This window comes from Lolium rigidum, chromosome 1 (genome assembly GCF_022539505.1).
Source record: "Lolium rigidum isolate FL_2022 chromosome 1, APGP_CSIRO_Lrig_0.1, whole genome shotgun sequence".
Taxonomy (NCBI): domain Eukaryota; kingdom Viridiplantae; phylum Streptophyta; class Magnoliopsida; order Poales; family Poaceae; genus Lolium; species Lolium rigidum.
The window spans coordinates 92,090,594-92,113,149 of NC_061508.1; the positions used below are offsets into that span (position 1 = coordinate 92,090,594).

The window sequence follows — 22,556 nt, forward strand, 5'->3', positions numbered from 1 at the left end:
TTCTCATTACATTAAACATCATATTAAATTATTTCGTTATCAAAATGGGACCACCCAAAATGGTTTCTTGGAATTTCATGGATGTCTAGCACCACATGCTCGTATTTCTGACACGTTTCAAGAGGGAATATAAATGTTCTGTGTCCGACATTCTATAGTAGTACCTGCTATGGCAAAGGAACTTTAAATGACAGAGTTTTGAGAAGAAACTTAACATTATATAGATGTCTAGTTGCATATTTTCTTGCTATCTGACATGTTTTGAGAAGAAACATAACTTTTGGGTGTTGGCATTCTTGCTATCTAGTGCATTTCATACTTTAGTCTAAAGAAGCCTAGTTGAGTAATTATATTATTTCAGCTCTTAAACAACAAAATAAATACATAAATAAGAGGAAATGCCAGCATATTTATTTGGTTTCCATGGCCAGTAATTTTTCCTAGGTGTACAGAGTATCTCCCTTTTATCATTATTTGAATTTCTCAGAAAACTGGAATATAAAGAGAGCAATATCAATATTAGCTAAGTGCTTTGAATTTAAGTATCAAGATCGTACCTCAAATCTCTCGGTAACAACGGAACATCAGTTTAGCACTTTAGCTCCAAACGTGACCATACTTCTCAGCAGAGTAGTAAGCTGCACAAATAGTTCACGACCAAAGTTTTGATTATAAGTTTATAACCAATGGATCGATCATATTATATAGATGAATGCAAGTTGCTGATTTTTAAATTTAATCACAACGGGAAATGCATTACATGATAGTAAGATTGAAGATTAAAACAATATGATTAAAATAATAAGAAAGCATCAGGCGGGAAAACATGAAATAAAACAAATGATCAAATTATTTTTATACAATAGTAGTCTAACTAAATGCATTTTACCTCTGCGTACAGAGATATGGGGACATGTAGGGATAGAAGGACAAAAGGAAGGCTTCATCATTTTGGTCGTCCTTTTGTCAAGTAAGTTGAGATTGCTTGAGCAACAGACTTTATAAGAACCTCCCTTCCCGCAGCACCAAGAGTCCTCTCACACTAGCTGCCCCCCAGCTTCTTGATTGTCAATGGGAGATGTTCAAAAGCTTCATCAGTTGAACTTCCCAAGGCAGTGGGAAGACCTAGGTTCTTCTCACCCAAAGCTTCAGTAAGAGTACGAGATCCCCAGTGCACCTCAGTTTTGGTGGAGCTGTCACAGTTTTGGCTGAAAAAGACTGCAGACTTTGCTAAGTTGACTCGCTGCCCAGACCCAGTCTTACTATCTTCGAGGATTCTTTTAGTCGACCTGCCCTTCTGGAGTTAGCCTTAGGGAACACCAAACAATCGTCAGCAAATAACAGATGTGACACCCATGGGACGTGGATCCCAACATGGATGACACGGCTGAGGAATAGAGGCCCTGATGAATTCAACATGGCAGAAGTCCTCAACACAAAGAAGAAACATATAGGGGGAGATAGGATCCCCTTGCCTGATCCCCTGCGTCCATTCATTCTAATGGAGAAAGCCACAGACTGGACATGTTTCAGGGTCAGACTGACCCACCACTCTTGGAATTCCAGCTTCAGCATGACTTTCTGAAGATAGCACCTCTCAACTTGGTCGTAGTCCTTGGCCATGACCAGCAAAGGAAGTGGCACCTTGCTTCCCTTGTCAAGTCGATTTGTTTGATGAATGCATTGGTTTCTACACTATTAACCATGTTATCTTCCATTATGTAATTACCTGTTTTATTTGATGATATTTTCCAACCATGCAGATACTCAGGACCAACTGTTCACTTTGTGGATGAGCAGTTTGACACAGGAAGAACCTTAGCCCAAAGAGTTGTGCCTGTTTTAGCCAATGATACGCCAGAGCAATTGGCTGCAAGGGTTCTTCATGAGGTGCGTCTTATGTGCTGCTGAGGTCCCCTCCTGTAGCTGCACACTACATTATTAGGGTTATTTAAGATTTCTGACTGCCAGTTTACGACTGACTTTAGATATTCTTTCTGTCGATTTATTAACCAACATTCCAGGAGCACCAAGTTTATGTTGAGGCAGTTGCTGCCTTGTGTGAGGACCGGATAGTGTGGCGGGAAGATGGTGTCCCACTTATCAGAAGTCGTACAAACCCCAATGCGTTTACCTAATTCGTGACATGTCTCCTGAACGCTACTGAAATTTGTAGCCCTCTGCCAAGTGCCATTTTCCCCCGGGGCTTGGAGTTAATTCGTACTGTTAGTCTGACTGAGTGAAATAACATGTCTGATAAGCATAATATCTTCCCTGCACTTTGTTCTGCTCATTGTGTGGTTTGGCTTTGATGATAGTCTGTTCCTCAGACAAAGTTTGTAGCGAGATGATATATCTAAGTATCTTCCCTAAAGATGTCAGTCTTTTTCTTCGACTTTTTTTTTTTGCTGCCATGCTTTGACATTCTAGTTTATGCGAGAGGGATAGAAGAGGGGGTGGTGCAAATGGTAGCCATTCCTAGAGAGCCCTCTCGGACAGCAAGGTCCAGCCGTGTCTTCCTCGATTTTGATTTTGGTTACTCTATTTAAGTATTGAGTTTAAGGTTGTCAGATGATTCTTGGAGCAACACTATAACAGTTGCTTCTTTTGTCATCTCCCTTCTCAGTTTGTTTTCAGTCCTGAGGAAGATGGGTGGGTGGCTAATCGTCCAAGCAAGCTGTGTTTCTTTTCAGTCGCAGATTGTGGTTGTGGATGCCTAATATTTCAGAATGACCAGACTATTATACAGTTAATCCATGCAGGGAAAGTTCAGTTGCATTAACCACATCCAGTAATATGCATAATTCGTATTTGATTATTCATAAAAAATAAGTACTTAATACTTCAGTACGCAGAACTAAGAGTGAAACAACTGGAGTTTACAAAAGATTTGCAGGGCCATTGCATTCTTCTGTGTTAACAGGATAATTCTATCAACCCCTGTAAATACTATGTTCTGTGCTGTGTAGCGGCTGCAGAGTTGATCCTAGAAAATTATGTGATGTGGTTAGTGTACTTGTCGCCAGTGGTGTCAGCCCTAGGCGACGGCGTCTGAAGGGTAACAAGCACCGTGGTAAGCGGTGGAGAAGATTTTGGTCGCTGGTCTAATTGCGCGAGCAAGAGCCAAGAGATGCAGACCACAAATGCGAAAACCCAAGGACGAGTTACCAGAATGCCCTATGCACACACTTGTCACTCAATGATGACCCTCATTTATACTACTACGTATTATTAACAGAAATTTAAAATAATACCGGACTTTGCAATGGGATGTTGTTGCTGGAGTGAGACTAGTGCAGACAGATCAATGTAAGGTTAAACGTAGGAAACGAAGCTATGAAGCTAATGCTGGAACAAACGGGCTATAGTGACAAGCATCAGAATGGTGTGTTCATGGACGTTGGCTCTCTTGCGTCGTCCAATACGTCGCGAACGGCCGGGATCCAGTGCCGTGATGCCGTCGCTGCAACGAGAAGGCGAGCAGCTTGTTAGAAATAGGATAGCTTTGACACTAAGCTAACTAGGCAGTTATTAAGATTAGCTTAGGTCCTAAGCTAAGTAGGCAGTTAGTTTTGTCCAAACACTGTAATACCCAAGAGGTGCCTTTGTAACCGCCTTATTGGCGTCTGTTCGGTGGGTATATATACCCCCAACAATCATCAATGGAACATCAGTTGATTCTCTAAATCATTAAAATCATTAGTTCTCAAACACCTTATCAGCACTGCCTCTACCGAGAGCAACATGAGAGATTGAGAAGAGGAACGAAAGAAATATCAGGGAGGAAGCTTAGTCGTCTCCGCCGGCGTCTTCGTCACTGGCCCTCGTCTGCTCGCACCGGCGCGAACAATCACGGCGTCCCACGCCCGCGGCAGCAGTCCTCGACCATGCTCACACGAGCGCAGAGGCGACGCCGGCCCCGGCGCTGGTCCTCCCGAGACGGCCGTGGCCCTCGGCCCGGTTCCTCGTGGTGGCGTGGCAACCAGGCGCGGCGAAGGCGACGACCGACGGCGGCGGCCGCGGCCGCGGCCTCTGCCGGCGACGCAGCGGTGCCCTCCATCCACCAACCCGCAGGGCCGATGTTCTTCAGAGCACTGCAGCACGGTCAGTGCCCCGCGATGCCCACTGGCAACGCGCGGTGCGCTCGTCCTCTAGGCGGCGCCATAAATCGATGCAACGAGTCCACCCTTCACACCCCTTCTCCTCAATCGGCTCCACAACAGAAATTTATGCGGCGGCCATAGCGACCGACCGGGTTGCCATCGCACAGCAAAGTTGGGCAGAAGCGAACGAATCCATTGATTCCTATCCACGCAGGAAGGATAGGAAACCTTATCTCTTGGTTGTTTTCGTTTACTCCTTCAGATTTAGTAATTTATGCAAATGTCCCTGTAGTTTCTGGTTCAGACTCTAGGCTAAACTGATACTTACAAATTAGCTCTCTAGCTTTTGCATGTTACAGACGAGTCATCCTATTCGTCCTCCTCGTCGTCGTCCTCGATGGCCGAGTCGTCGATGAAGTTGTCCTGCCGCGATCTCTTCCGGGGCCCGGCCCCGCCGCCGCTGGCGGCGCGGGAGCGAGAGGCGGCCTTGCCGCGGCCCCGCGCCTCCTCCTCGTAGTCGTCCCCCTGGTCGTACGCCGCCGCGCCTCCTCTGGCCCGCCACCGCGGCGCGCGACCTGCTGCGGCTCTGCTGTGATTGGGGGAGGAGGAGAGGAGATGTGGGGATTGGGGAGGAGAGGGCTCGTGCGGGGGATTGGGGAGGAGAGGGAGGCGAGCCCCCACGGGAAGCGACCCAAAACGAGCAGCGTCTCTCGTCTCTGCCGCCGGCCCCTCAAGAGCTCGGTCCTACCTGTCATTGATCCATTCAGAGAAGCCACATGTGTAGAAAGGAATTACTGCATCCAACGGCTGCTGTGAAAAGTGGGGCTGTGAACTTACTGTGCGGACGGGATTGGACGACCCAGATCAATGTGCCCCTTTGAATGGCTTGGTTGGCCGAGTAGTAGAAAGGAATTACTGCATCCAACGGCTGCTGTGAAAAGTGGGGCTGTGAACTTACTGTGCGGACGGGATTGGACGACCCAGATCAATGTGCCCCTTTGAATGGCTTGGTTGGCCGAGTAGTCTAGGAACATTTATAGAAGTAATTACTGTAAGGAGGTAACCTGGCTGACATTGCTATTTATGTGCTCAAAATGTGAGCTGGAGCTTGGATTTGACATTATCCGGTTGTTGGAACATGAAAGACTGACTACCGTTTGGATTTATTTGCTTTTCATGCCATCAAAAGTTGATTGGAGGAAAAAGATTCTGGCAAACTAAGAAAGTCCTCTGTCTAAGGTAGACCCTTGCCTTCAAATATTCCTTATGAAATGATTTCACTATTGTTGGGGAGCAGTTCTGTCAATAGCAAGGATATATTATTTAGCTGACGGTTTTGAGGAAAGAATAAATACTATGTTTTGATTCTCAGCTTTTAGTTGTTCGTACCGACCTACTCAGGGAATGGTATTTTATTGTCTTGCACGGAAGTTCTCCGTGGGACAAGTATGCAAGCTGAATTTCTTCATGCATGTTGGCATGAATTAATTTGTATTCTCATGATTTCATAAGATATCATGTAATTCATTATGCTTTGCACCAGATTGTTTGACATCTACTCTTTTGTCAGCTTGGCTTCCGCGGTGCATATCTTCATAAATTGTTGTCTTCTTTCACTATACAGATTTCATAGCTAGATGTAAATAATTTAATGCATCTTTGTTGTCTCTTTATCTTGAGATCTTATTGTGGGCTCATGATTTTTTTCGAATGTACACTGTATATCTATACATGATACAACTATGGCGCAATTTGCATGCCCTCTAACTGGGTAGATAAGTGCCAATATCAGTTTTAGACCTACTTTACATGATAAGTTAAGTTGGGTTTTTTTCTTTACAGATGTATCTGCAATGTCACTCTGAACTTCTTCAGGAAGATGTCATGTGGAACTAATCTGGGGCCATCATTTCAGTTATAAACTTCTGCAGAGAAAAAAAATCCTTCTATTGTTCACCATTTATATAAGTTACATTTATATAGTCATCTTTCGACAAAATTACATAGTTAACAGGTTTCTCCAAGTTGCCCTGTTATCAATCCAATTATTTCTCTTCTTTCTTAAGTTTATCTATGCTTTGTCTCTCATATCATTACCAGTGTTTCTCTTCAGACAATAAAAGCCATCAACAATAAAATCTTCTTCCATGGTAGACAGCACGGGCGCGGCGTGCGCCGCGCCGCACACTTCCTAGTAGCACACAAGAAACACAAGCCATGAACCATGATCAAACACCTTCGCTATTTACAAATTCGGATGTAACCAAACGGGTATGCATAAAATCGAGTAATAAAGCCGCCTCCCTTGTCGGAGGAAAATATAACTTGGCCACGATAACTACACAACCAGGCAGAGAAGGCGTCTTTCCGTAGAAACGAACACGTAAAGCCTCTTCTTTCTCCTCGGCTCGTCAGCGGTGACGCCAGCGACGGAAGTCGTGACGGTATCTAACCCACCGCGTCTCCTCCGCCGACGCCATGGTCGTCTTCGTGTTCTCGAACGTTCCGCTCGCCTCCTTCAAATAATCCAACTCGCGAGTCGGCCCATCAGTTCCCCGCATCCAGAAGCAAAACCTTCCCGTCGCCTCGCGCTCCTCCATCGGCCGATCAATCCGCGGCGCTCGGCTCGACGGCGGCAAGAGCCGTCCGTGTAGGTGCGTACCGTACCTCAATCACCTCTACGCCGCAGGATCCTTCGTTGCTCGTTTTGGATGGATCAGCGGGCTGTTTCCAGCGATTTAGCCCGGAGGGTTTGCGGTTAGGTGACGAATTCGGGGCGATAATCTTTAACCTGGGATACCCCAATCTCAGGTTCTTTAACCTGGGATGACGGATGAATCCTCAATTCCTCATACATGTGTTTTGTAGGTGTTAAATTGATGCCAATAAGTTTTAACCTGTAAGTCTAGTTGCTATAGTAGATTTGGTAAAGACCATATGGAGGTATTGACTATTGAGGAAGCAATTTATGCACTTTGGTTACGCGAATAATCTACGAAGGCTCCAATTCCTATGTTGTTTTTCTTCTGACTGGATATCGGAAATTGGAAGTAGTATTACTCTGATACCCCAGTTGCGCTGTCACTGTGAATTTCAAGCTGGCTTGGACATTTGGGTTCAGGATGGACTCCATAGTGCTTATAGATTATTGGATGGACATTGAGCTTATTTGTATGGCTAATTTTCATGCGTCCTTCTCACTGATAACTTGATTGGCGAGACTATGATATTCTGGTAGTAGGTGTTTAGCATATTATTTTGTCAAATACATTAAGCTGACAGCATAAGGTGGGTTTTTTCAGGAACATAATGGATGAGAAGAAAATAGCTCGAATATCGGTCACTTGGAGAGGCAGGCAACTTGATGTTGATGCAGACCCAAGCTGCACGGTGAAAGATTTTGGGCAGCTGCTCCAGGATTTGACTAATGTTAAACCAGAGACGTTGAAGCTCATAGTTCCACAATCTGCAAATAAAGGTTCCAAGCTGATCACACCATTCTCGGATTCCCATTCCAGCTTAATACTGAAAGAAGCTGCTATCGATGAGGTGAGATGCGGTGCATGTACTGCACATACTAATCAAGAATACAGCATGCTGTTAGGTAGTTGATAATGCAATTGCGAATAATATCATTGATATGCACCTTCTTTACTTTTCACGCAACAGGGTAAGCCTATTAGAATGATGGGTGTCTTTGAAGATGAAATTGAGGAAGTATCAGATAATGGCAAAAGACCGGATCTACGCATAATTGGATTCGATGAAGAAGAACGCCGGCTGAGGCAACGATCATCAGGCAGGCCCCAGGTTTCACTAAAACTTCCACAGGGGCAATACATCTTCTGTGATTTTCGGACACTTCACCTTCCCGGGGTTGAGGTTAGTCAAATGTTGCTCCAATAATTTCTTTTTCTGTTGATAAGAAACAAATCCCCTGAATAACAATTATGACTCCATTATTTTGCTCCTTTTGGTGCTCCTATATGTCCTGCTATCATAAATATTACTTTGGCCCATGCTCCTTTGTACCTATAAGTTTCCAGTCTTTTTGCTAGGAGTAAGTCCGCCCTCTTCCCTTGGTCCATTTGAGCAGTCAGTAGTGTGTGTTTCATATGAAGAAGTCAAATGATATCGTGTGCTAACTTAATTATTTCGTCCAAAATATATGAATTGCGATCCTTTTGCATTTCATACTACTAATTTACTAGAATGTAATACTCCTAGGTCGTCTTAGGCGTTAGCTGAAGAAACCCTGTTTCCTCTACTACCTCTTGTTAAATAAATGGTTGCTAGTAGTAGCAAATACCTGTCTCATATGTATAATGTTGGATAGGCCAATAATGTCATCTCAAATCAAAAAGTTGTGCTTATTTACCTTTGGTTGGGTTCCAGCTGAATCCACCACCTTCCGAAGCTCTGAAAAGAATGCACATGCTCGCATGTGACCCTGGCATTGTTGCGATCATGAACAAGGTAATTCTAACCCTTTTTTTTTGCGTAGTTTCATTTTTACACAAGTCTATTTCCCTGTGTACTATCATTCTTACACAGTTATTTGTTGTTTTTTCAGCATAGATGGCGAGTGGGAATTATGACTGAAATGGCACCAGTGGGATATGTAGGTGTTAGTCCGAAATGCATTCTAGGCTTCAATAAGGTGAATACGAGCTATTTTCATTCAACACATACATAAAATTTTATTATGCAGAAAATTTGTTATCTTAGAATATATCATTTTGACGCATTCATATAGAACATGGGAGAGGAGATATCCCTTCGCCTACGAACTGACGACTTGAAAGGATTTCGGAAATACGAAAGTATCAAGAAAACTCTACTCCATGAACTCGTAAGTTTTTAGGTTCTGTTTTTCCATAAAATTATTTCACTTATGCAGACCACCTTTTCACTATAGTTACGGGCTTTTACATTTTCACCTGTATTTTTATTGATTTCAGGCGCATATGGTGCATTCTGAGCATGATGCCCACTTTTTTGCTCTAAATAAGCAGGTTATTTTTTCTTGATACCCTTGTGATGTTTGGTTACCTGTTGTTAACTTTGAATTCACCGGATCCTCAACATACAATTACTTTTTCTATTCAGTTGAATGATGAAGCTGCTTCCTTGGACTGGACCAAGTCAAGTGGTCATGTGCTGAGTGGTCGCAAAGTCCTTGATTCCTATGAAGATGAATTTCTTGAACCAGAAGGTGATGTTGTTGGTCACAAGCTTGGGGGAGGATCAAGCTCACGGGCAAGTGCTCGTGTGTTGTCAGGGGTAGCTGCTTATCAGCGTCTGTTGAATGCATCATCAACAGAATTGGAGAGTTCCCACAATAGAGTTGCTACATCAGTGAAGAAACCTGATCCAGATGATGCTGGTCAAGATTTTGTTCAGAGAAATGTGAAGGTGGAACTAGACCCAGATGATAACGATGCCATGGCAATTGTGACGTCAGGGTCACCAGATTTTGTATCATTTACAGCCCAGAACACCAAAGGTTATTCTGAGCCTGATGCCGAGAAAAACTCCGTTGATTTCGTAGAACCTGATCCTGATGATTCATTAGATGCTGGCACCCTTAACAAGGAGATGGAGATCGACAGTGAGAATGACAAAGAACCTGATCCTGATGATGGCACCAGTGGATTTGTCGAGGAATCTAGAGACAAGATGGAAGTGGAGACAGAGCTGAAAACTAAAACCACAGTTTTGAAGTCTGAACCTGATCCCGATGACTCCTGTAAGTCCCTACTGAACCAGGAGGAGGTGAGCATTGATGGGAGGCACATGGGAGAACCTGATCCCGATGCTATGGAATCTGGAAATAATATTCAAGCGGGGATTGAACAGAGCAGAAACCTGTCAATCTTGAATTCTGAACCTGATCCTGATGATGCTACTGATTTGAGCAGCAACGAGTTGCAAAGGATAGAAGAGCCAGTGGCAGCCCTTTGTTCGCGTCTCCAGAAGGCTATTGAAATGCTTCGGTCACAAGCAACACCTTCAGAGGCAGCTTCTGTGCTTCAAACACTCTTCAAAATCATAAAGAATGTGATAGAAAACCCAAATGACATTCGATATAAGAGACTGCGTAAGGTATGCTTGGTTTCTCTATGTTTTGGCGTGTTTTTCTTATCTACTGATGAAACTGATGTTTACTAATCCTCAATTTTTTTTTCCAAATTTGTAGTCCAATCCTCATTTCCAAAGGAGTGTCGCGAATTACAAAGGTACATCTACCTCTGCAAACTGCCACCCCAGTCCTCAAAATGTGCTGTAAACTAAATGTTTTCTTTCCTTTCCTCAGCCGCCATGGAGGTCCTCGAGTTGATCGGCTTCTGCGAGGATGTCGTGTCGGATGAGATCGGGCGTGCGGAGACCTACCTGGTATTGAGAAGGAACGATCCTGGATTGCTGTGGCTTGCAAAGTCATCTCTTGAAGTATCAATGGGTTGAGAAACTTCTACCTATATATACCATGTTGACTGTATACCTGTAGTTGATGAAAGTTCATTCCCTTCAGTGAGTATATGCTGTGGAACTGGTTTGGTGTGCTCCCTCAGAAAAGAATTATACTCAAGTTGTATATGAGAATGGGGACATCAAATTCTTTGTGCTGTTCATATATCAAATACATGCGATTGCAGATAGAGTCCTAAACATCATATTTGTAGATTGCTACAAATTGATGCACGCTTGTAGTTTGAGCATCACATATGTCTCTTGCCCCTTTTTCGGGAGAACTGGCATATAAACATCACACATGTAGCGAGTTCATACAAATAAATACTCCCTCCGTGTAGATGGCAGCCCTTCCCGTGCAAGTCGCCAATTTCATACGGCATCCAATCTAGTCCGGCCCGTTATACGAGCGGGAGTCCGTGTCGAGGACGAGTCCGACCGTCGACGCCGACTATAGTTCTCCCCACCACCTCCTCCATTTAAGGGCACACCGATCTGCAATCTCGAGGCAAAGCAGATTATTTTTTTAAATTTTTTTGATGCATCTATAATTAAAATGTATCTATATACATCGAAATCTGATAAAATTAAGACACTTATTTTTAGGAGGAGTTTAGTAATTAGTTTGTGTTGGATTTTGGTTTGTGTTCCATTTTCGTGGAAACTCGTTCCCGAGCATTGGCGGTAGGGATGTAAATGGTACGGATAATTTCCGCTCCGAATCCGCTTCCATATCCGTTTTTGAGGATATGGTATGCATTTTTAGAAATCCGCCGGATATGGATACGGATGCGGATAGTGATCAAGCGGATATCCGGCGGATATGGTAGAGGATATGGTATTGATACTATCCGACGGATACGGATTATCCGCCATTTTTTGCGGATTATCCGAGGTCTACAAAGCGGATAATCCGAGAAAATTATCCCAACCCTAAATATTTAGACAATGTAGTTAGGTCATCGGCCAAAATATGTATGCTATTAGTACACAAATTGCTTTGTTGTACGAAATAGTGTGTACATTTAGGTATATTCTATAATTACAAGCATATTTTACATAGAAAAGCATACTTTTAATTTTTATGTGTATATTTTCTTAATAATCCGTTTCCGATCCGAGTCCGGTTCGAATCCGCTCCATATCCGTAATCCGGTATAATCCGAATCCGAATCCGCATCCGACCATTATCCGCTTCGATCCGAATCCGTTACAAAAATATGGTCAAGGATATGGTAAGAGCAATATCCGATCCGATCCGATCCATTTACATCCCTAATTGGCGGCAGCAGGGGCTTGGGCTTGCATTCGTTTGAATACCCTTATAGTACTCCCTCCGTCCTAGTTTGTAAGTCACAATTTTTGAATATCTTGGCCCAAGGTACTAGTTGATTGGGTCTCATTTTCTCTCTCTCTCATTGGTGCATGCAGCCCCTTTCTCTCTCTCATTGGTGCATGCATTCTCTTTCTCTTCCTCATTGGTGCATGCAACCCCTTTCTCTCTCTCATTAAATAAAATTATGCCTTAGAGGTGGGGTTATGGGATAAATAATTTTTGGAAATATGACTTACACTCTAGGACGGAGGGAGTACAAATTGTGCACATTTGGCCCATACAGCTCACAGCCAGCCCACGCGGTCACGCCCCACAGCCCACAACCGCACATCCCTAGCGTAGCGACTGCTGCTGCTGCTGCGGCGGCGGCGGCGGCAAGTGCTCAAGCGAAGCAGCGGCGGCAAGTGCTCAAGCGAAGCAGCGGCCAGCGGAATCAACCGATGGAGGCGGCCTCCGTCGCTTCCTCCGGCACCGGGCTGCGCTGCTTGATTAACCCTGTCCGGAACCCGCCGAGGATAAGCGCAGGGGTGCGCTTGACGACCAAGCGGCAGCCACGTGCCGCCGCCTGCAGGCGGTTGCTGCTTCGTCCGAGCGCTCGCGCAAACACGGCGGCGATAGATAGCGGAGATGGGTACCCCGGGGTCAGCAGGAAGAGGCTCGCGGTGTTCGTGTCCGGCGGGGGCTCGAACTTCCGCTCGATCCACGAGGCCGCTCTGGGTGGAAAGGTGAACGGGGACGTGGCTGTGCTCGTCACGGATAAGCCAGGTGAGGATGCTTTGGTTGCTTCCTGCAAGCTTTGGACTGTGAGGTGAAATGCTGTGCTGTGGATTGGTGGTTTGCTGATGCGGCGAAATGGAATGCTGCAGGCTGCGGTGGTGCGGAGTATGCAAGGTGCAATGGCATACCGGTGGTTGTGTTCCCAAAGTCGAAATCAGCGCCGGAGGGGTTGTCGACGGATGAACTTTTGAATGTTCTGAGGTCGGTTCTGTCGATCCCATCTAATGGCTGTGATTTGTCATTTTGTAGTTTATACTTTTAATTTTGCAAGGAAAATATCATGATATGTCCTCTTCATGCTTTCAATTCTGGTGTGGTTGTAAAATGCACACATATAACTTCTGATTTTGGATGGGCCTTCTATTATTCTATACCTCACATATCTATTTACCATGCTCTAACGCTGCAAGTGAACATAGAACCTTACAGCTGCGGTATGTTACTCTCTCTTGTAGCTGCATGAATTTGTATTCAGAAGTTCGACTTCAGCGTGAATATTCTGACCGAAACCCACTGTCTATAAGCTGATTATATAATTTCCCCCCCCCAAATGCACTCATGAGCTTCGGTTTGCCAAGTGTGAAGATTGTATTTCATGACACATGGAGGATGTCTTGACTCATGGTTTATTCCTATTGTGAAACAGGGACCAGAAGGTAGACTTTGTTCTACTTGCTGGTTACTTGAAGCTCATACCTGGTGAACTAGTTCAGGCATATCCCAGATCCATGCTGAATATACATCCTTCACTCCTCCCAGCATTTGGTGGGAAGGGTTATTATGGTTCGAAAGTGCATAAAGCAGTTATTGCATCTGGAGCCAGGTACTTTACATTCTGTCTAGCACCTTCCAACATCTTGCATTCCAATCTGTACTCACCTGAAAGAAAATGAGTATTCAAAGAAAACTGCCATGTAAACATTATTGTTTGTCATCTGGTGATAACTGCTCGAATTGATTTATTTCCGGCAAACATGAGCTCAGATAATTAATCAGGTAGTGGCATACAATCGTCAATCAGGCAAACAGAGAGGAATGCTGGCACCTTGCTAATCCAGTAGTTCAGATGGCGTTCCCCTGATGCTCTTTTAGCACATAGGTGTGCAGCTTCATTACAGCAATGTTTAGCATACACAAATTCAATAGAAAGTAAGCTGCTACTGAGCTCCTTGATCTCCTTATGAATGGCGAGATTTTAGATAGGAGAAAGTCTTGCTTTCGCCAGAGTTGCACCAGCTGGAACGAGTCGCTCTTGAGGATGACCTTGTGGTGCCCCCCAGACAGAACTAGCACTAGCTGGAGACAATCTGTAGCCGCTGCAGCCAGCATAGAGGCCAAATGGTTGAACATAGGGCACGGGCTACTAAGAGACACCATCAGCATCCCTAATAAGAACCCCTGAAGCACCAGAACCATTAGAGGAGATGTAAGAAGCATCAAAATTCACCGTGACAAAGCCAGTTTCGGTTGTTGCCACTGAGCATTGCCTGCCTGTGCAGCAGTTGGTACAGAGTGTGGAGGTTTGCTAGCAGCTTGAATCAAATGAAAGGTCGTGTCTCTCGCCCACTGCAGAAAACTCCTAGGAACATTGCCATGGGACCTGTCATTTCAGTCAGTCCACACACACCATAACCCACAGAGGATAGTTTGGCTGTTCTCCTCTCCAACTCTTTTCCATCATTGATATTGAGGGACCAAGAATGTGGGTTCAGAGCTGGCATTTTGAACCCAGTTAATGCCTTCATCGCCTCACAGAACAGTTTAGCCCAAGAACAAGCAAAGAAGATGCGTAAAAGGGTTTACTCTTCAAAGCCACATATCCACATGGCGGCCGTGCATCTCAGCTATAGTAGGGACAAAATTGTTGATCACTGTCCACCAGAAGCACTTGACCTTTGTGGGAACTTTCAGTTTCCTTATTTTCTTCCACTAGTCATCAACCCGTGCACTTTACACGGGCTAGAGATTTTCCTGTTATTTACCCGTTTTGGTAGTACAGAGTAACACAATAACATTTGTTCGGCATTAGCGTAAGATTAGTCTCTACGTTTCCCAAAATCATAATAATATCCTGATGCAAACATATATGTTACTTTAAGTTACCAAAATTTGAATGTAGACACTACATTCCAATAGATATTTGAAGTTGTAACCGTTATTGCTTAATCCAACATTGATGTAGTCATACAGTTTTATCCTTCAAACGGTTTCGGCTTTGAGAGTTACCAACATTAAAGATGCTTCATGTGAAACAAAAATGGCAAATTCTTCTCCTTCTGTACAGACTGTTCTATAGCAGATAAACTTTAACAGACAGAAACTCAGATTTAAGAATTTAGGAGACAAAATATTTCTCATTACATTAAACATCATATTAAATCAATTCATTATCAAAATGGGACCATCCAAAATGGTTTCTTGGAATTTCATGGATGTCTAGTACCACATGCTCTTATTTTCTGACACGTTTCAAGAGGGAATATAAATGTTCTGTGTCCGACATTCTATAGTAGTACCTAGTGCATGATAAAAGATTCATTTTTAAGGAAACCTAGTTGAGCCATTGTGATTGTTTCAGATCCAGCACACCAAATGCAACCAAGGAAAAACATAGATAAGAGAAAAGACATCTACCACATTTCTTTGGTTGCCAATCATGGTCATTTTCTTTCTGGTTACAAAGTATGCTTCATCTGAAACGGCTATGGTAGAACTTCCTTCCTCCAAAGGACTGCTATGGCAAAGAAACTTTAAATGACAGAACTCGGGTTTTTGAGTTTAGCACGGTGAAATCATAATAAATAATTTCAATACCATAACTGGACCCCAAAATGGTTCCTTAACATTATATAGATGTCTAGTTGCATATTTTCTTGCTATCTGACATGTTTTGAGAAGAAACATAACTTTTGGGTGTGTTGGCATTCTATAGTAGTATCTAGTGCATTTCATACTTTAGTCTAAAGAAGCCTAGTTGAGTAATTATAATTATTTCAGCTCTTAAACAACAAAATAAATACATAAATAAGAGGAAATGCCAGCATTATTTGGTTTCCTGGCCAGTAATTTTTCCTAGGTGTACAGAGTATCTCCCTTTTATCATTATTTGAATTTCTCAGAAAACTGGAATATAAAGAGAGCAATATCAATATTAGTTAAGTGCTTTGAATTTAAGTATCAAGATCGTACCTCAAATCTCTCGGTAACAAGTGAACATCAGTTTAGCACTTTAGCTCCAAACGTGACCATACTTCTTAGCAGAGTAGTGAGCTGCACAAATTAGTTCACGGCCAAAGTTTTGATTATAAGTTTATAACCAATGGATCGATCATATTATATAGATAAATGCAAGTTGCTGATTTTTAAATTTAATCATGACGGGAAATGCATTGCATGATAGTAAGATTGAAGATTAAAATAATATGATGAAATTAATAAGAACACATCAGACGGGGAAAACATGAAATAAAACAAATGATCAAATTATTTTTATACAATAGTAGTCTAACTAAATGCATTTTACGTCTGCGTACAGAGATATGGGGACATGTAGGGATAGAAGGGCAAAAGGAAGGCTTCATCGTTCGTGATAGAAAAAATATTTTCCAGCGTCATGACCAGAGAGACAATTTGGAGCAGATCTTACAATGGTGAAAAATAGTGGAGACAAATTGGAGAAAATCATAGGATAGTTAAAATTTCTTATTAATTAATAATGTACAAATAGTCAAATATATAGGTACCTGCATAGTGAAAGGTGTAGACCTGTATTGTTCATATACATTCTCGTAGTAGAGGCCCAAGAATGATGAAACATCCTTGAATAATTATCGTCTGGAACTAATTTCTTGCTAATCAGATAAATATCATGCTAAATCCATACGTTCTTCTTATACAGGACACAATTAGTATATGAAATCCATCCCATTTAATACACATATGATTTGGATATGAACATTTCACTTGTAGTCATTCTCCAAATTGAAATCCAAGTAGAGAAGACAGAAAGTTACAGCTACCAAAGTTCTTTCAAAAAACTTCGGACGAAGCAAATATAAACAGTTTTTAATTTGTTTCTTCTTGTAAATAATATGTATTATATGTACTGTTTTCAGTAGTACCTTAAATCATTGGATGCATCAGCAGGTATATTTCCTATTTCTGCACACTTTATCACATGATAATTGCGCACCTCTGAGAGCAGTGGTTGAATCATTTTCAACAAGGCTTAAAATGTTCATCACTTACATTTAACTTACTGCTTTCAACATTTAAGCAGGGGTACTATGCAGAAAACATCTCTAATTCCCACCAATGTGCCTTCTGTTTCCAAGATCATGGCAAATAAAAGAGAAAAGCCATTATCACACATTTCACATTTGCACTAAGTGACGATCTATTTATATCCGTCTAGCACCTTCGAATTTTCTGAAACTATCAAAGTATGCGAAAGAAAGCTGATTATATTTAGTAAACACCAGAAGATTGAGTTCTTAGGTAATAAGCACATCAGAAAGTTTCATATCTTTCTTGATTTCATAGGTGAAAAGTAATTGCTTCCTGAGACTTATCCATAATTTTTGGAGGCATACGTTGCATTGCAGGAATCCTGCAGTTACAAAGCTAACCATTTGGCCTAAGATCTTCTACACAAACTCTAGAGAGGTAAAACATTATGAAGAAGGCTGCAGAATATAAATTCTGATGCATATACCATATACTTTTTTGCAAGAACTGAAAAACGCACCATAACAATGCTATAATATCAGGGTCGATCTTGGCACATGTATAGTTGAACTTTCTTGTAGTGCTTTGCAATGATCTGTTGCTGCACCTTCTGTCTTCACTAACAAACAACTTTGGTTTAATTGTTTAAAGAAAGTGTACATAGGCAGTCAGTATGCATAATAGCAGATGTTTTTCATTCATCAGTTAACCCACCTAGATTAAGAGAATTTCAAACCACACTGGCTGATTGGCACGTGATGTCAAAGAGTGTTTATGTAAACAACTGGCCTGCAACAACCTACAGAAATTCATATCGCTAGTCTCTCGCTGAATATAGTGTCATATCTCAATTCAAATACACATGGCGGAGGGTGAGGGAGTCGAGCCATAACCAATAAATTATCTTGATGAAGCCTACATCTTGTGATAGGCTGGTGATGGCAGATGGTGGCCTTTAAAGGAGAATGTAATGTAGAAGAGGAACAGGTAGGACGTTGCCTTCTACCGAACAACTATGACCATCGTGGAGCCGAGCTGTCCTATTCCTGGGTCGCCACCCAAGCACATGCTCTAGATAGGTGGAGCAGTCAGAAGACCATGCTGCCAGAGTTGAAGAGGCATTTGCTGTAGCCGACCAGCTGCAGACCTAATTGCTGGTCCATCACTGGCCTCATCGTTGTTGTCGCCCACCATGCCCAGAAGTCCTCAACTCCGCAAATAGTGCGGCGCAGAATGGATCGAGCATCCATCGCAAAGAAATTAGCTCTCATCGCCCCATGGTTCCAGGTTTGGTTTTGAATAAGGCCATAGACCCAAAGCACCTGAGAATGAGATCTGCTAATAGGACAGTGGTCAGCGCTATTCGGGATCCAAAGATCATTTCATGCGTGATTTGTAGTACCTCAACAACTCTCTTGATAAGCCCCCTGTCCAAATCCTCCCTGCCACTAAGGATGGCCCTCCAGGTGTGAGGAATTCCTCTTGTTGTTTGCAGACAGCATGTCAGAGTTGGGTTAGCATCTCCCCTTCAGAACTCTAGCACACAAGGAATGTGGATTTGTGAGCAGACCCCATCCCTGCTTCCCGAGCATGGGTAGATTAAAATTTTGCCTCTCGCGAAAACACATACTGCCATGAGATTTTTGGCTCAGCCAGGTCATTCCAGCTTTGCCAATGCATCTTCCTCATCTCAATAGTGCCTCCCCATCAGCCACCAGTACCTAGAAATACATCTAGTGATCCTTTTGGTCGTCCTTTTGTCAAGTAAGTTGAGATTGCTTGAGCAACAGACTTTATAAGAACCTCCCTTCCCGCAGCACCAAGAGTCCTCTCACACTAGCTGCACCCCCAGCTTCTTGATTGTCAATGGGAGATGTTCAAAAGCTTCATCTGTTGAACTCTCCAAGGCAGTGGGGAGACCTAGGTACACCCAAAGCTTCATCAGTTGAACTCCCTGAGGCAGTGGGAAGACCTAGGTACTTCTCACCCAAAGCTTCAGTAAGAATACGAGATCCCCCGTGCACCTCAGTTTTGGTGGAGCTGTCAAAAGGCTGAAAAAGACTGCAGACTTTGCTAAGTTGACTCGCTGCCCAGACCCAGTCTTACTATCTTCGAGGATTCTTCTAGCCGACCTGCCCTTCTGGAGTTAGCCTTAGGGAACACCAAACAATCGTCAGCAAATAACAAATGTGACACCCATGGGACGTGGATCCCAACATGGATGACACGGCTGAGCAATAGAGGCCCCGATGAATTCAACATGGCAGAGAAGTCCTCAACACAAAGAAGACACATATAGGGGGAGATAGGATCCCCTTGCCTGATCCCCTGCATCCATTCATTCTAATGGAGAAAGCCACAGACTGGACATGTTTCAGGGTCAGACTGACCCACCGCTCTTGGAATCCCAGCTTCAGCATGGCTTTCTGAAGATAGCACCTCTCAACTTGGTCGTAGTCCTTGGCCATGACCAGCAAAGGCAACGGCACCTTGCTTCCCTTGTCAAGTCGATTTGTTTGATGAAGGCATTGGTTTCTACACTATTAACCATGTTATCTTCCATTATGAGATTACCTGTTTTATTTGATGATATTTTCTAACCATGCAGATACTCAGGACCAACTGTTCACTTTGTGGATGAGCAGTTCGACACGGGAAGAACCTTAGCCCAAAGAGTTGTGCCTGTTTTAGCCAATGATACGCCAGAGCAATTGGCTGCAAGGGTTCTTCATGAGGTGCGTCTTATATGCTGCTGAGGTCCCCCCTGTAGCTGCACACTACATTATTAGGGTTATTTAAGATTTCTGACTGCCAATTTACCACTGACTTTAGATATTCTTTCTGTCGATTTATTAACCAACATTCCAGGAGCACCAAGTTTATGTTGAGGCAGTTGCTGCCTTGTGTGAGGACCGGATAGTGTGGCGGGAAGATGGTGTCCCACTTATCAGAAGTCGTACAAACCCCAATGCGTTTACCTAATTAGTGACATGTCTCCTGAACGCTACTGAAATTTGTAGCCCTCTGCCAAGTGCCATTTTCCCCCAGGGCTTGGAGTTAATTCGTACTGTTAGTCTGACTGAGTGAAATAACATGTCTGATAAACATAATATCTTCCCTGCACTTTGTTCTGCTCATTGTGTGGTTTGGCTTTGATGATAGTCTGTTCCTCAGACAAAGTTTGTAGCGAGATGATATATCTAAGTATCTTCCCTAAAGATGTCAGTCTTTTTCTTCGCCTTTTTTTTTTGCCATGCTTTGACATTCTAGTTTATGCGAGAGGGATAGAAGAGGGGTGGTGCAAATGGTAGCCATTCCTAGAGAGCCCTCTCGGACAGCAAGGTCCTGCCGCGTCTTCCTCCATTTTGATTTTGGTTACTCCATTTAAGTATTGAGTTTAAGGTTGTCAGATGATTCTTGGAGCAACTATAACGGTTGCTTCTTTTGTCATCTCCCTTCTCAGTTTGTTTTCAGTCCTGAGGAAGATGGGTGGGTGGCTAATCGTCCATGCAAGCTGTGTTTCTTTTCAGTCGCAGATTGTGGTTGTCGATGCCTAATATTTCAGAATGACCAGATTACTATAGTTAATCTATGCAGGGAAAGTTCAGTTGCATTATTTGAAGAATTTCAAAACCACGCCTAGTATGCTTTGGTTCAATGACAAAACAATTCTCTTTTGATTATTCATTAAAATTCAAGTACCTAATACTGCATGGAACTAAGAGTGAAACAACTGCAGTTTGCAAAAAGATTTGCAGGGCCATTGCATTCTTATGTGTTAACAGGATAATTCTACCAACCCCTGTAAATCACTATATTCTGTGCTGTGTAGCGGCTGCAGAGTTGATCCTAGAAATGTGATGTGGTCATTGTACTTGTCGCCAGTGGTAGCCCTAGGCCACGGCGTCTGAAGGGTCATTGTACTTCTCCTTGGTAAGCTTGGTGGAGAAGATTTTGGTCCCAGGTCTAATTGCGGGAGCAAGAGATGCAGACCACAAATGCGAAAACCCAAAGACGAGTTACCAGAATGCCCTATGCACACACTTGTCACTCAATGATAACCGTCTCCTCATTTATAACTACTCCTACTCCGTATTCTTAACGCAGATTCGAACTAATACCTGACTTTGCAATGGGATGTTGTTGCTGGAGTGACACTAGTGCAGACAGATCAATGTAAGGTTAAACGTAGGAAACGAAGCTATGAGCTAATGCTGGAACAAACGGGCTATAGTGACAACCATCAAGCATGGTGTGTTCTTGGACGTTGGCTCTCTTGCGTCGTACGATACGTAGCCAACGGCCGGGATCCAGTGCCGTGATGCCGTCGCTGCCACGAGGAGGTGAGCAGCTAACCGCAAATTCCATCTCAGGCGCGGAGGTCGTCTTGTGCACCGTGTCTTCGGTCGTAGTGTGCCTCGCTGCCACGTGTACGACAAACCGCCGTGCCGTCCGATACACATTTGCTGGAAACCGAGTCTGCGAGGAGGACAGACGCCGTAGGAACGCCCACGCGGTGGCGGCCCAAGTCTCCATGTGGCATCAGTGTGTGCCGGTGCGGCTACTTTAAAACCCTCGTCGACACCACCGTCTCCGTCCCTAGTCACTCCGTCCAACCCTAGCCTCGAATCCATCACCGCCAGACAAACACACCGCCGGAGATATGGCGCACAACTACAAGGCTGGCGGAAGCGGCGTCGGCGGCTAGCGCTCCCGCCAGTTTACCCTCAATGAGGAGCACGTGCTCTACCGGCATCACATCTCGGTGCCGATGGAGTACTGCATGCCGCACGGCTGGCACCTGTTCGCCGCCGGCTACGCCGTGCCGCCGCCTACTCCTGATGGACCTGAGCTACGCTCGCTCGAGCGGCGCATGCAGATGACGTCGGAGGAGCGCCACCGCTTGGAGTGGGTATCAACCAGCCCGGAGTGGCGCCGCGTCTTCAAGCAGGAGAGCGACATCGAGGTCGCCAGGTCCGCCGGCCCTGACGCTGGACGGTTCAACCGAACTGTCCGCAGGAGCTGGTGGTACGGCCGCGACGTCGACGGGACGCTCGCGGCATATGGCTACCGTCCGCGGATCCACGGCGACCCGCCACGCTGGCCGTTGTACTCCCCGCAGGCGCAACGCATGGCAGCGCCGCCTGCGCGCGCACCGACACGGGCGGTGTTGGGTGCTTCTCGATCCAGTTCATCCAGGTTTGGCGACAGGCTGCGCTCCGTGCCGTACGCGAGGCCGTCTGGCAGCATCGTGATCCCGGAAGGCCCGCGAGGCAGCTCCTCCGCACCGACGAGAAGGGCGGTGCCGGTGAAGAAAGAAGTGAAGAAGAAGGCGTTGGGCTTGCTTCCACGCAGGCGCCTCGAACTTCACCGCCCCAAGGAGGAAGTCGTGCACCCGCCACCGCCACCAGTGAAAAAGTGGCGGGAAATGGAGCTCGAGGCGCAGGCGGCCTACCGCGACCCCGATGACCCGGAGGACGCATCGGGCAGCACCTGCTCGTCGGCTTCTCTATCGACGAGGACTACCGGCAGGTGATGTACAACGCACATGAGGCGGAGCTGTGGTCAGCCAAGGACTCCGGCAACTTCGTTGACCTCGCCGCTGCCACTCCTTCTCCACCACCGGCGCCAAAAGAGGAGGA

General features: G+C 44.5%; 3 protein-coding genes across 5 annotated transcripts; all 3 read left to right on the forward strand.

The window, feature by feature from the left end:
• Positions 1-883: 883 nt before the first annotated feature.
• Positions 884-2,392, forward strand: LOC124695792 (phosphoribosylglycinamide formyltransferase, chloroplastic-like). Its single transcript, XM_047228641.1, has 3 exons — positions 884-970; positions 1,764-1,890; positions 2,025-2,392. The coding sequence occupies exons 1-3, from the start codon at positions 906-908 to the stop codon at positions 2,136-2,138; spliced, it is 306 nt and encodes a 101-aa protein (XP_047084597.1). The 5' UTR covers positions 884-905; the 3' UTR covers positions 2,139-2,392.
• A 4,139-nt stretch (positions 2,393-6,531) lies between these two features.
• On the forward strand, positions 6,532-10,764 carry LOC124695899. 3 transcript variants are annotated; one of them, XM_047228725.1, is made up of 10 exons: positions 6,532-6,757; positions 7,406-7,652; positions 7,773-7,985; positions 8,499-8,579; positions 8,677-8,763; positions 8,860-8,955; positions 9,065-9,118; positions 9,213-10,208; positions 10,303-10,342; positions 10,420-10,764. In XM_047228725.1, the coding sequence occupies exons 2-10, from the start codon at positions 7,413-7,415 to the stop codon at positions 10,566-10,568; spliced, it is 1,956 nt and encodes a 651-aa protein (XP_047084681.1). In that variant the 5' UTR covers positions 6,532-6,757; positions 7,406-7,412; the 3' UTR covers positions 10,569-10,764. The 3 variants fall into 3 exon arrangements, with proteins under 3 accessions (XP_047084681.1, XP_047084792.1, XP_047084739.1); XM_047228836.1 differs by having other exon boundaries at positions 7,412-7,652; XM_047228783.1 differs by lacking the exon at positions 6,532-6,757 and adding an exon at positions 6,767-6,973 and having other exon boundaries at positions 7,104-7,652.
• A 1,547-nt stretch (positions 10,765-12,311) lies between these two features.
• On the forward strand, positions 12,312-20,132 carry LOC124696122 (phosphoribosylglycinamide formyltransferase, chloroplastic-like). Its single transcript, XM_047228923.1, has 5 exons — positions 12,312-12,675; positions 12,777-12,888; positions 13,334-13,510; positions 19,523-19,649; positions 19,783-20,132. Exons 1-5 carry the CDS (start codon positions 12,351-12,353, stop codon positions 19,894-19,896), a joined length of 855 nt encoding a protein of 284 aa, XP_047084879.1. The 5' UTR covers positions 12,312-12,350; the 3' UTR covers positions 19,897-20,132.
• The last annotated feature ends 2,424 nt before the right edge of the window (positions 20,133-22,556 follow it).